The sequence below is a fragment of the Haliotis rufescens genome, unplaced genomic scaffold (assembly GCF_023055435.1).
Source record: "Haliotis rufescens isolate VD_foot unplaced genomic scaffold, xgHalRufe1.0.p SCAF_7, whole genome shotgun sequence".
NCBI classification, from domain to species: domain Eukaryota; kingdom Metazoa; phylum Mollusca; class Gastropoda; order Lepetellida; family Haliotidae; genus Haliotis; species Haliotis rufescens.
The window spans coordinates 22,959,604-22,973,239 of NW_025964361.1; the positions used below are offsets into that span (position 1 = coordinate 22,959,604).

The 13,636-nt window shown below is 41.3% G+C and overlaps 1 protein-coding gene across 5 annotated transcripts in view; it reads right to left on the reverse strand.

Annotated features, from left to right (window-relative positions):
* LOC124137449 overlaps positions 1 to 13,636 on the reverse strand; it is a 40,531-nt gene that overhangs the window by 23,134 nt on the left and 3,761 nt on the right. For 3 of the 5 annotated variants that reach the window (XM_048387459.1, XM_048387462.1, XM_048387458.1), the window contains exons 2-8: positions 11,989 to 12,907; positions 11,469 to 11,619; positions 8,405 to 8,520; positions 7,133 to 7,319; positions 4,925 to 5,064; positions 2,661 to 2,811; positions 942 to 1,097 (exon numbers count right to left, since the gene is read on the reverse strand). In XM_048387459.1, coding sequence (XP_048243416.1) covers positions 942 to 1,097; positions 2,661 to 2,811; positions 4,925 to 5,064; positions 7,133 to 7,319; positions 8,405 to 8,520; positions 11,469 to 11,619; positions 11,989 to 12,901 — 1,814 coding nt within the window. In that variant the 5' untranslated portion in view covers positions 12,902 to 12,907. Of the gene's footprint in view, positions 1 to 941; positions 1,098 to 2,660; positions 2,812 to 4,924; positions 5,065 to 7,132; positions 7,320 to 8,404; positions 8,521 to 11,468; positions 11,620 to 11,988; positions 12,914 to 13,636 lie in introns of all 5 variants that reach the window. The other 2 variants (XM_048387460.1, XM_048387461.1) reach the window with 1 other exon arrangement.

Genomic DNA, 13,636 nt, shown 5'->3' on the forward strand with positions numbered 1-13,636 from the left:
TGCCGGGTACTTTCTACATAACACCCCATCTCTCCTACCACCTACACCCTCCTGAGATGAAGCATGTGCAGTACCCTGCTGGTCAGTGCAGGCCACCAAAGAAGAAGCAACAAAAGACATTCGATGGGAAATTTGATACCTTGAAGACAAGGTTGGAAAGGCATGAAATTTAAATCATGCACTTTGCTGACAGTGCTTCCTATCTGCTTCAAATCTGAATGTCAAAATGAACAAACCTGAACAATATGACTGTATTAGTACTGTAATAAATAATATTGAAAATAAGTTCTGACATAAAAACCAACCGACAAGAAAAACAGAAATTAAAAAAAGAAAGACATTAGACAAATATACAATATGACTGTATTAGTATGTGGATACTAAAATAAATAATAATGAAAATAATTCTGATATACAAAACCAACTGACAACAAAACCAACCGAAATTTTTTAAAAAAGACACTAGACATATAATTTTTATGTAATGTTTTACAACTACCGGTAGGTGAAAGGGAACAACACACAAGAGTTTTTGTAAGAAATAGTAAATAGTATGCGTAAGAATCCTTATTCTAACAAAACAAATCGACCATTTACCTTTGGTGTCTTGCTAAATGTTAAAACATCTTTGCTTTTCATTTAACGGGGATTGACCATTTGATATTCTCGTTGGGGGGGGGGGGGGCACTTTATCGAAAAAATATCTCGAAAATTGGTCCCTTAGTGGGAATGCTGGAAGTTGAAATGCTTTTTATTTACTTATTTTGACCACCTACAATAAATATATGCAAATAATTTTGCAAACAAAAAATAAAAAGTAAAAGCTCTTATGATTGTGAATTTTGGCTCTGGTTGGTTGGTTAATTCCATAAACTGAAAAATAATAAAGTGGCGTCTGTTTAAGCTTTGACGTGTGGATCCTGTTGACTTAAAATACTTACTTGTTATTGACAATCCGAAGATGACCAAGCTGTGTTCTCCATATGACCTTGAGAAATTTTGGAGGTCCATGTTCAGCAACAAGGTCAAGGACTGGCTGCCATGGAGTGTGTTTGCGAGAGTTACCTCTCAGTGATGATGGTATTTCCAGCATTCCACTGATAGGATTTAGAATTTTTAAAAATCACAATATTTTCAAATTGCATAAATAATTTAGAGACCTTTTTTTTCAATTTTAGTACATCATTGAATACAAAAATGTAGTTAAATACAATAACTTAAATAATGCCTCACATGTACTTGATAATATAAATACATGTACCACAAAAAAACATTGTGCAATATGGACATAAAGGAGGTATGGGAAGTATTAAATGTAGCTGAGATCATGTAATCATAGAACTCCTCATCTTCCTGAGGTAAGGGAGTTAACTGACTACATACAAAAGTTCTGGAACTTCATGGGAAAATCATAGTGCCACATGTGGCTGTTTTCATGACCCTTTTATGTTCCTCCTTATAGACCAGATTATCTTCTCATATCACTTGCATATGCTTCAAACAGAATGGTGCCCAATCAAGACGATCTGATCGATAATCAATATGTATATTGTAATAAAACCTTAACTGAGGAAGTGCATCTAATCACTTGAGCACCTTCATTGAAAACATGACAAATTTGGAAATATTTGGAATATCTGAGTCAGGTCAGGCTGGCTCTGGACAGGAGGAGCATTGTGAAGGCGACGATGATTGGTGACCTGCCAGGACGCAACAAGAGCTCCAAAACTATGAATGCCTTCAACATCTTCCAAGGTCACGTTCCTTAGGTAGTTGCTTGCAAAGACAGTGTCTGACCTCCAGAAAACATCCTTCCAGTGTAGTGTAAAAGCTGTGTAGAGCCATCGTAGAGGCTAATGAATCTCATGTGGGTTATTAGCTCTCGGCAGATCAAGGCTGGAGAATCTCATTAGCCTGAAGGATAACTCATTTATAATACACACATAATAAGAGTTCTTCCTTGTCTTCAGCTGCCATGGTCAATGATAAAGGTGGGATGGAGAAAGACCGGTTGGGCTGTCCTGATAATTGATTCTTGGGAATGAAATCCTGGCACAGTCCAAGGTGAATTACTGTGTGTACACAGGTAATGTCAAAAGCGTGAAGCTCACTAAACCTTGCCGTCGTGGCTAGTGCCAAAAAGAATATCATTCTCACAGTCAGGTTATAAAAGCATGTAGTTTGAAGGGGCTCAAAAGGGGGAGCACGCAAACACTGTCATTCAAATCCCATGCGGGAGGGTGAAACTTGGTTTTCTGATCTTCAAGGAACATGGGGTTAAAGGGTAAGATTATGCAAGGAAAGTGAATAAACACTTTAATAACCATAGGGAAGCAACTGCTTCAGCTGGACCTAACACAAGTTCTTCTTTCTGTCAAAAACAGTAAATGCATTTAGGAGTAATGCAGGATAAGATAAAAATTGAACTTTTATAGTCAGGTAACTCCATTGCCTTGGGAAGATTATATTGGGTTTTCTTTATTGAAAAACAAAACAACATATGCAATTTATTTTTAATGCTTTTATAGATAAAGAGAGTGTTTGTTAATTTGTGTAATCAAAACTCCAGGTTCCTGTGATTTCAGAGAGTACTCAACTATTTAAAATCGTTCCATTTACTCTTGCAAAATATATGTCAGAACATTGGCAGCTCTAAGTACCTTGTAAGGGCAGAAGAGAAGGCCCTGAGAGACTCCCGAGTTGCACCCAGCAGAGCCTTCACCAGTGACAGATGGAGCAGGAAGATCCCATACTGCCCCACCAGACTCTCTATCAGCTTCACAGATTTCTGAAGGTGATCCTGAACACTCTCTGTGGACAGAAGCAACAGTCAATAGACAGTGACACACATTCCTCCAGACGATCCTGAACACTCTCTGTGGACAGAAGCAACAGTCAATAGACAGTGACACACATTCCTCCAGACGATCCTGAACACTCTCTGTGGACAGAAGCAACAGTCAATATACAGTGACACACATTCCTCCAGACGATCCTGAACACTCTCTGTGGACAGAAGCAACAGTCAATAGACAGTGACACACATTCCTCCAGACAATCCTGAACACTCTCTGTGGACAGAAGCAACAGTCAATAGACAGTGACACACATTCCTCGAGACAATCCTGAACACTCTCTGTGGACAGAAGCAACAGTCAATAGACAGGGACAAACATCCCTCCAGACAATCCTGAACACTCTCTGTGGACAGAAGCAACAGTCAATAGACAGTGACACACATCCCTCCAGACCAACTGAACACTCTCTGTGGACAGAAGCAACAGTCAATAGACAGTGACACACATCCCTCCAGACAATCTGAACACTCTCTGTGGACAGAAGCAACACTTAATAGACAGAGACACACATCACTCCAAACAATCTGAACACTCTCTGTGGACAGAAGCAACAGTCAATAAACAGTGACACACATCCCTCCAGACAGTCCTGAACACTCTCTTTGGACAGAAGCAACAGTCAATAGACAGTGACCCAATTAGGGCTGGGACGAGTCCAAATTTACTACCCGGGTACCCACCCCCCTTTTACCCGACCATACCTGTGTATCCACTGTAGGCCTCAGGAGATGTCTCAAAATGTCCGATTGGGAACATTTTTAGCATAGCCCTGGCAAAACGTATTTAGATACATGTATTAAACAATCTGGTCATTCATACACTGAAGCTGAATTAAGTTATATCTTTATTCAACCATATGAAAAATCAGAAGAAATCGGTACATAGTCAGAAAGAAATGCGAACATTAGTGACTTGAAGTGTAACCATAGAGTTCTTGATAATTTTTGTCATAAAACAATATATCACGTGACTAACCACATGTCCGGGTAGTCCTGTGGGTACCTGGGTCAGGTGGGTACTGAGTAGGACCCAGGTACCCACAGGACTACAGGTTACCCGAGTAACCCGTCCAAGCCCTTGACACAATCCTTCTTAAAGTTTGGTTGGTTGGTTTGTTGTTTAACGCCACACTCAGCAATATTCCAGCTATATGACGGCGGTCTGAAAGTAATTGAGTCTGGACCAGACAATCCAGTGATTAATATCATGAGCATTGGTCCACGCAGTTGGGATCAATGACATGCATCAAACCATGTCAGCGAGCCTGACCACCCAATCCCGTTAGTCACCTCTTACGACAAGCATAGTCGCCTTTTACGGCAACCATGGGTTGCTGAAGACCTATTCTATCCCCCTTCTCAAAGGCAATGACACAGTTGGGTTAAACTTATAACAGTGTTACAGTTATATCATGATGCGTCAGATTAAAGTGGGAGGAAAGCCTGAAGTGATCTGGTCACTGACACACAGCTCTCCAGACAATCCTTAACACTCTCTGTGGACAGAAGCAAGAGCCAATACACTCTGCACAGCGAATGGCAGCACCTTAGATGACTGGGCCACCCGTGGCCCTAACATGCAGTTGAACTCATATTTGGTGTTGTTCATATCTCATCTCAAGTTGATTCCAAAAATTTGTTCCTCTCACACAATTCAGTTGATGCTTGTTGTTACCCTGTCTGATGCTCTGCATTAAGGGGATAAAACAAGGTCGCCTTCGAGTCAGTATACCAGGTCAAAGTAGTGTATCCATGTTAAACTGAGGCATGGTGTGTCAGCAGGTTAGCACTGTCAACAAGCATTAGTCTGGACTATGGCGTACACAGCCATACAGGTGCAATAATCTTAAACTTATCGTAAAAATCTAATTTCACCTCGCCTCGCCTCAACATTTATGCCTAATTAATTGAATTACTATGTATAATAAAGCTTGCATTTTTCTCAGTTCCTTAAACTCATTGTTCATACAATATTTACAAAAAGAATAATATCTAAGACTATTAAATTTCTTATTCTTTTTTCTTAGTTTGAACATTGTTTAAAATCATACTCTCTGAAAGTCCCACCTTGTGCTGTTCCAGCGTGAAAACACAGGAAAGACTCCACAGCCTGGATCCCAGAGCTCCAAGGACATGTAGGATGCATGTACTTGATGGCAGCAGCCCAGGCCCCAGCTGCCAGTGTGGCTTTCTCAGGTGTCATCACACTGTAAATGAGTTGGTGAGTATGGTTTCATGTTGCTTTTAGCAATAATCCAGCAATATCACATCAGGGGACACCAGAAATGGGCTTTACACAGTGTAGTCATTTAGGGAACGAGCCCGGGGCTTCAGGTGTGGCACATGAATGCTTTAACTACTAGGCTACCCCACCTACCATGGGCCATCAATGTCAACTGTCAAGACGTCTTACCCTTGATCATACACACTGGCCATCAATGTCAACTGTCAAGACGTCTTACCCTTGATCATATACACTGGCCATCAATGTTAACTGTCAAGACGTCTTACCCTTGATCATATACACTGGCCATCAATGTCAACTGTCAAGACGTCTTACGCTTGATCATACACACTGGCCATCAATGTCAACTGTCACGAAGTCTTATCCTTGATCATATAAACTGGCCATCAATGTCAACTGTCAAGAAATCTTACCCTTGATCATATACACTGGCCATCAATGTCAACTGTCAAGGCGTCTTACGCTTGATCATACACACTGGCCATCAATGTCAACTGTCAAGAAATCTTACCCTTGATCATACACACTGGCCATCAATGTCAACTGTCAAGACGTCTAATCCTTGATCATATACAATAGCCATCAATGTCAACTGTCAAGACGTCTTACCCTTGATCATATACACTGGCCATTAATGTCAACTGTCAAGACGTCTTACCCTTGATCATACACACTGGCCATCAATGTCAACTGTCAAGAAATCTTACCCTTGATCATACACACTGGCCATCAATGTCAACTGTCAAGACGTCTTACGCTTGATCATACACACTGGCCATCAATGTCAACTGTCAAGATGTCTTACCCTTGATCATACACACTGGCCATCAATGTCAAATGTCAAGAAATTTTACCCTTGATCATACACACTGGCCATCAATGTCAACTGTCAAGACGTCTTACGCTTGATCATACACACTGGCCGTCAATGTCAACTGTCAAGACGTCTTACCCTTGATCATACACACTGGCCATCAATGTCAACTGTCAAGACGTCTTACCCTTGATCATATACACTGGCTATCAATGTCAACTGTCAAGACGTCTTACACTTGATCATACATACTGGCCATCAATGTCAACTGTCAAGAAGTCTTACCCTTGATAATACACACTGGCTATCAATGTCAAATGTCAAGAAGTCTTACCCTTGATAATACACACTGGCCATCAATGTCAACTGTCAAGAAGTCTTACCCTTGATCATACACAATGGCCATCAATGTCAAATGTCAAGAAGTCTTACCCTTGATCATACACACTGGCCATCAATGTCAAATGTCAAGACGTCTTACCCTTGATAATACACACTGGCCATCAATGTCAACTGTCAAGATGTCTTACCCTTGATAATACACACTGGCCATCAATGTCAACTGTCAAGACGTCTTACCCTTGATCATACACAATGGCCATCAATGTCAACTGTCAAGACGTCTTACACTTGATCATACACACTGGCCATCAATGTCAAATGTCTAGAAGTCTTACCCTTGATCATACACACTGGCCATCAATGTCAAATGTCAAGACGTCTTACCCTTGATAATACACACTGGCCATCAATGTCAACTGTCAAGATGTCTTACCCTTGATAATACACACTGGCCATCAATGTCAACTGTCAAGACGTCTTACCCTTGATCATACACACTGGCCATCAATGTCAACTGTCAAGAAATCTTACCCTTGATCATACACACTGGCCATCAATGTCAACTGTCAAGACGTCTTACCCTTGATCATACACACTGGCCATCAATGTCAACTGTCAAGAAATCTTACCCTTGATCATACACACTGGCCATCAATGTCAACTGTCAAGAAATCTTACCCTTGATCATACACACTGGCCATCAATGTCAACTGTCAAGAAATCTTACCCTTGATCATACACACTGGCCATCAATGTCAACTGTCAAGAAATCTTACCCTTGATCATACACACTGGCCATCAATGTCAACTGTCAACAGGTCTTACACTTGATCATACACACTGGCCATCAATGTCAACTGTCAAGATGTCTTACCCTTGATCATACACACTGGCCATCAATGTGAACTGCTGGAGGAGGACATCTTTATCCAGTTTCAGTGACCTTGACTTTGGCACAATGGTATCAGAGGCTTCTATATGGAGTCGAGACGCTTTCTGTGGTTCCTCGTTCTGAGCATAGAGTCTTGCTGCCTCGCTTAACAGCATAGCTCTGGCATTATCTGTTAAGAGAACACTGCAACTAAATCATTCATATGCTGACCACCTCCATGGTCTAGTGGATAGATCATGTGCCCTGAGAGCGAGTAGAAGGGTGTGGGTTCCATTCCCAGTCGCATCATACCAAAAGACAAAAAAAGATGGTACTTGTTGTTACCCTGCCTGGTGCTTGGCAGCAAAGGGTTAAAGGACAGGGGACACATGCACGCACGCAAACACACACATGTGGGAGGAAAGCCAAGATAATACAGATCTTAGATGTTTTACCAAGCATTGGAATTGTTCTGACAAACGGACAAAATCAGGCAAATCTTGGATTCAAAACCGAAGATTCGGATTCTTGCACAACTATGGGACACAATTCTGCAAAGTGAAATAAGTTGCCTTTGGGACTGAACCACTCATGACCCATAGTGAGCCGGTTTTGATATTGATGACAAAATGTGTTAGCGTGAGTTAGTTTGGTTTGAACTGTGAACTTTGCAGCTTTGAACTGTATTCAAGTTGTATCACGGTGTGTCAGCTTGAAATCCCAAAGTGATGCAGGTCTTGAACGTCTACCACAAAGGGTGTGGAGCTGACAAACTCAGAACTATCCACAATCACAGGTTTCTGGTGTGACAAAAGGACGCAACTCTGTACAGTAAATTGTGGCGCCTTTAAACATCTTGGCTATCTGTGCCCCCCAAATGTGTCAGAGGGCAAGTGCTTTGAGCATGTTTGATTTTATTGAGTCAACAGATGAAAAGAAAAAATAAGTTTGGTCTCACTGGTTCTTGTTTCCGTCAATGCCAAATATTTTGACATTAGCTTATGATATAATCAAAAATGTTATGATCGTGGCATTAATTAAAAATAAAAATAATTTCCTATTTTACTTAATTTTTATGGTCAGTGGATCTGTAAGATAGAATTGTGGCTTTGGACGAGTGTCTAAAGTTGCATGCTGACATAACATGGAACAAGGCATATAACCACTGTGACAAACAAATAACTGGTTGCCAGACAACCAGATTCATAAACACACTGTAGAGAGGATAAACATACTCTCATTGCAATGGAAGTCAATATTATTTGAAGAAATTACCTTCATTAGTTAGAGCAAGTCTAACAAAACATTCAGCAGCAAACTTCAAGTTTCCTCGAGCCCAGAACACATAGGGCAGTGCTTTGTCAAAGAAGACCTCAACCACAGCTGGGTATCTGAAACCAGAACACATAGGGAAGTGCTTTGTCAAAGAAGACCTCAACCACAGCTGGGTATCTGAAACCAGAACACATAGGGCAGTGCTTTGTCAAAGAAGACCTCAACCACAGCTGGGTATCTGAAACCAGAACACATAGGGAAATGCTTTGTCAAAGAAGACCTGAAACCACAGCTGGGTATCTGAAACCAGAACACATAGGGAAGTGCATCATCAAAGAAGACCTCAACCACAGCTGGGTATCTGAAACCAGAACACATAGGACAGTGCGTCATCAAAGAAGACCTCAACCACAGCTGGGTATCTGAAACCAGAACACATAGGGAAGTGCGTCATCAAAGAAGACCTCAACCACAGCTGGGTATCTAAAACCAGAACACATAGGGAAATGCGTCATCAAAGAAGACCTCAACCACAGCTGGGTATCTGAAACCAGAACACATAGGGAAGTGCATCATCAAAGAAGACCTCAACCACAGCTGGGTATCTGAAACCAGAACACATAGGGAAGTGCTTTGTCAAAGATGACCTCAACCACAGCTGGGTATCTGAAACCAGAACACATAGGGCAGTGCCTCACCAAAAGAAGACCTCAACCACAGCTGGGTATCTGAAACCAGAACACATAGGGAAAGGCGTCATCAAAGAAGACCTCAACCACAGCTGGGTATCTGAAACCAGAACACATAGGGAAGTGCTTTGTCAAAGACGACCTCAACCACAGCTGGGTATCTGAAACCAGAACACATAGGGAAGTGCATCATCAAAGAAGACCTCAACCACAGCTGGGTATCTGAAACCAGAACACATAGGGAAATGCTTCATCAAAGAAGACCTGAAACCACAGCTGGGTATCTGAAACCAGAACACATAGGGAAGTGCGTCATCAAAGAAGACCTGAAACCACAGCTGGGTATCTGAAACCAGAACACATAGGACAGTGCGTCATCAAAGAAGACCTGAAACCACAGCTGGGTATCTGAAACCAGAACACATAGGGAAGTGCGTCATCAAAGAAGACCTGAAACCATAGCTGGGTATCTGAAACCAGAACACATAGGGAAGTGCCTTACCAAAAGAAGACCTCAACTACAGCTGGGTATCTGAAACTAGAACACATAGGGAAGTGCGTCATCAAAGAAGACCTCAACCACAGCTGGGTATCTGAAACCAGAACACATAGGGAAGTGCATCATCAAAGAAGACCTCAACCACAGCTGGGTATCTGAAGCCAGAACACACAAGGCAGTGCTTTGTCAAAGAAGACCTCAACCACAGCTGGGTATCTGAAACCAGAACACACAAGGCAGTGCTTTGTCAAAGAAGACCTCAACCACAGCTGGGTATCTGAAACCAGAACACATAGGGCAGTGCTTTGTCAAAGACGACCTCAACCACAGCTGGGTATCTGAAACCAGAACACATAGGGCAGTGCTTTGTCAAAGAAGACCTCAACCACAGCTGGGTATCTGAAACCAGAACACATAGGGCAGTGCTTTGTCAAAGAAGACCTCAACCACAGCTGGGTATCTGAAACCAGAACACATAGGGAAGTGCTTTGTCAAAGACGACCTCAACCACAGCTGGGTTTCTGAAACCAGAACACATAGGGCAGTGCCTCACCAAAAGATGACCTCAACCACAGCTGGGTATCTGAAACCAGAACACATAGGGAATTGCTTTGTCAAAGAAGACCTCAACCACAGCTGGGTATCTGAAACCAGAACACAAAAGGCAGCGCTTTGTCAAAGAAGACCTCAACCACAGCTGGGTATCTGAAGCCAGAACAAATAGGGAAGTGCTTTGTCAAAGACGACCTCAACCACAGCTGGGTATCTGAAACCAGAACACATAGGGCAGTGCTTTGTCAAAGAAGACCTCAACCACAGCTGGGTTTCTGAAACTAGAACATATAGGGCAGTGCCTCACCAAAAGACGACCTCAACCACAGCTGGATATCTGAAACCAGAACACACAGGGCAGTGCATCATCAAAGAAGACCTCAACCACAGCTGGGTATCTGAAACCAGAACACATAGGGAAGTGCTTCCTCAGTTTCAGCTGCATGTGTCATGTAGTTTGAGAGGTGTTTTTAGCCCTGTGAGCAATAAATTGGAGCAGGCACATCCATTATCCAAGTTAAAGAAAATGTTAACCAGACAGCAAATAACTGTATGAGTGAATGTTGGTTAACATGATTAAAGCACCAGTCACCACCAGTATTACAGCTATGTCAAGCTATGTCAGCTATGTTTAACTGATGGCCTGATGGCCCATGTCAAGTTAAAATTGCAAAGTAAGTAAAGTAGATGGCCCATCTGGCTTGTCAAAATTACACCCCTTCTCTGCGTATATTTAATATTTTTAATTGGGTCATCTTGGTAGAATGACAACCAGCCGCCATTTTGTAATGTAGTGTACAGCAACTTCTTTATTTGCTCCTAAATTGTCTTGAAAGGAGGTAAAATAGAAGCCAAGATATAATCTAAGAGTGCAGGAAAAAATGTTTTAGGAGTGCGGAGTTCTAACATTTTCAGAGCCCTGCCAGCTGGCTACGCAACCTCAGGTTCAGCCAATTTGTGGCCTCCGCCATTTAGTTGTAGGTCAGTTAGTTTGGAGAAGGGCCAGTAACTTTTGAAAGGAACATGCACTGCTGGCTACATCAATTTTTTTGTTAAATATACCCCTGAAACAATCAGTCTGGACCAGGCAAACCAGTGGTTGTAACTAGAGAAAGTATGAACAACTTTCCATGCAATCTGGGGATGAATACTGGGAAACAGTTCAGACAAAGAACTGAACCACCCAATCCTCTTACTGAGGACAATTCTTACTTCAGCCAGAATTCTTAAGTTACTTTGCAATAAATGTCTCTACCCTGCCAAATTATTATTACCTTAACAAATAATCATTTACATCCTGAAATAGAAATAACTCTGAATTTACCTTTTCTTAAGAACTTCCCTCACAGAGGAGACCGTGGCATCAGTGGCTTTCTGGATGAGCTGGGACTCCGAGCTGCAGTCTCGGGACGAGTGACGGAGACGGCCGGCAGAAATATGCTGAGGTAGCATAATCTCTATCACACTCGCCACCACTGTCAACAACAATGTTGAATCATTTTCTTGCCACCACTGCTGTTATCCTTTAATCATTTTTAATACAGAGATTACCTTATTCTACTGAAACATGGTTAAGATTATTCTGTAACAATTTAGGGGAAGCTCGGTAGATGATGATCATATTGATCCCTATGTCCATATGTTCCAAATTCACCAAAATTAAACACTGGTATATACCCAAATTTAAATAACCTGCAAGGAACTTAATCATTTGTATGATGGGGGATGACTTTTCAGGACAATAGTTTTCAGGCAAATATTCACTGATGGAAGTGGAATCACAAAACAGTGTGGACAAATGTACGGCAATTCATCTGTCAGCTATCAACACTACTCAAACTCACCTGACAATCTGTAAAATGTATGATGCCATCCCGTATGACTATAATAACTCCGCTTGTAGTTAATATAGGAATATGGTAATATTGATGTGACTTCACCACCAGCGTAATCTCCATCAGCACAGAAATCATCATTCCAGATGTTTCGAGCCTTTAACGTACATGTACTTTTACAAGCTGCCTCCTGTTTTTCAATGTAGGCAAGGAGACGATACAGCCATGACAGTTGAATGCTTGTAAAGGCCTGGTCTCTCCTTCTCTCATACAAAACATGTTTCATGGGACGAGGCATGCTGCTTGTCGATTGTTGTTTCTGACGGGTGCCCTTGGTTGAAATTGAACAAATACATAACTCAAACAATGTCGGCACATTTCGGATGTTGGGACGCGAGTTTTCATCAGAATAACCAACAAGATCTGCAACTTCGAAGTCAATGTTTTCAACATTTCTAAATGGAGCATCATAGTCAGCATATAAGATTGACTGCTTTTTTAATCTATCTTTCCGTCTCTTTTTCTGTTTCTTACTTGGAGCTCGATTTCTTCCCACCTGTGTTTGGTTTGAATTGGTGTCAACACTGTCAAACACACTGTCTGTATTGTCAGAAGACACTGAGGCTGCTTCACCTATAGCCTCGTAATCTGTAGACTGATTCAAGAGGTCAGTATCACTGTCAGATAAACTTGTTCTTTCTTCAGCAGAATAATACTCTGATTCATCGCTGTCGTTGGAGTTATCTCCCTTTGCTTCGTTTTCTGATGAAGCATCTCCAGCGCTGTCTGAGTTTGAGACCTGGTCACTTGTTGTTCCTCCAGGTGCTTCATGCGGTGTGATTTCCCAGGAGATCAGGCGGGCAAAGACTGGCCTCTGCCTCCTTTGGGCAACCAGTCTGCCCAGAGCAAGGTCTTCTTCCATGCTTTACTGAAACTGGGAAACACCTGATTGGTCAAAAATACAAAGTTGAAATAAAGGACAAAAGTATGCAATAATAGTCAAATGTTACGAATATAGTATTAAATGTTACTAATAAAGGTCAAAATACTAAACAGACAGACGCCAGGGAAAAAATAAGAAGCTGAAATAAAGGACAAAACTACGCAAAAATAGCCAAATGTTACGAAAAGACGTCATATGAAAAGAAAGAACAATGTGTACAAAAGAAAGTCAGTGCGCACGAAAGGACAATAAACTACTAAAGGACGTTGACCATAAGATGGCGCTGCAATTTGATAACATTTTAATCAGTTAATTGGCATGTTCCGCTGTGTATATGATAACTGCATGCCGAGGTGCACGATGTATTACGTCATTTAATACATCATAAGTAACATTTGACTATTATTGCGTAGCTTTGTCCTTTATTTCAACTTTGTATTTTTTTACTGAATGGCTGCCCATACATTTCCCAGTATTCAATATAAAAGTAAAAGGAGAAACTTCAATAATTGAGTGCTATTATTTTTTTAATTATACTATCAACTAAATTTGATAACAGTTGTAAACATGGAACCCCAGTTATCATGTTTATCCAGAAATTACAAAATATGTTCATCTTACTATATATCCGAATATCTACACAAATCTGACTGGTGGTACTAGTTATTACAAACTGACAGTTATCAGTCAAACATAAACTCAATATTATCGCAT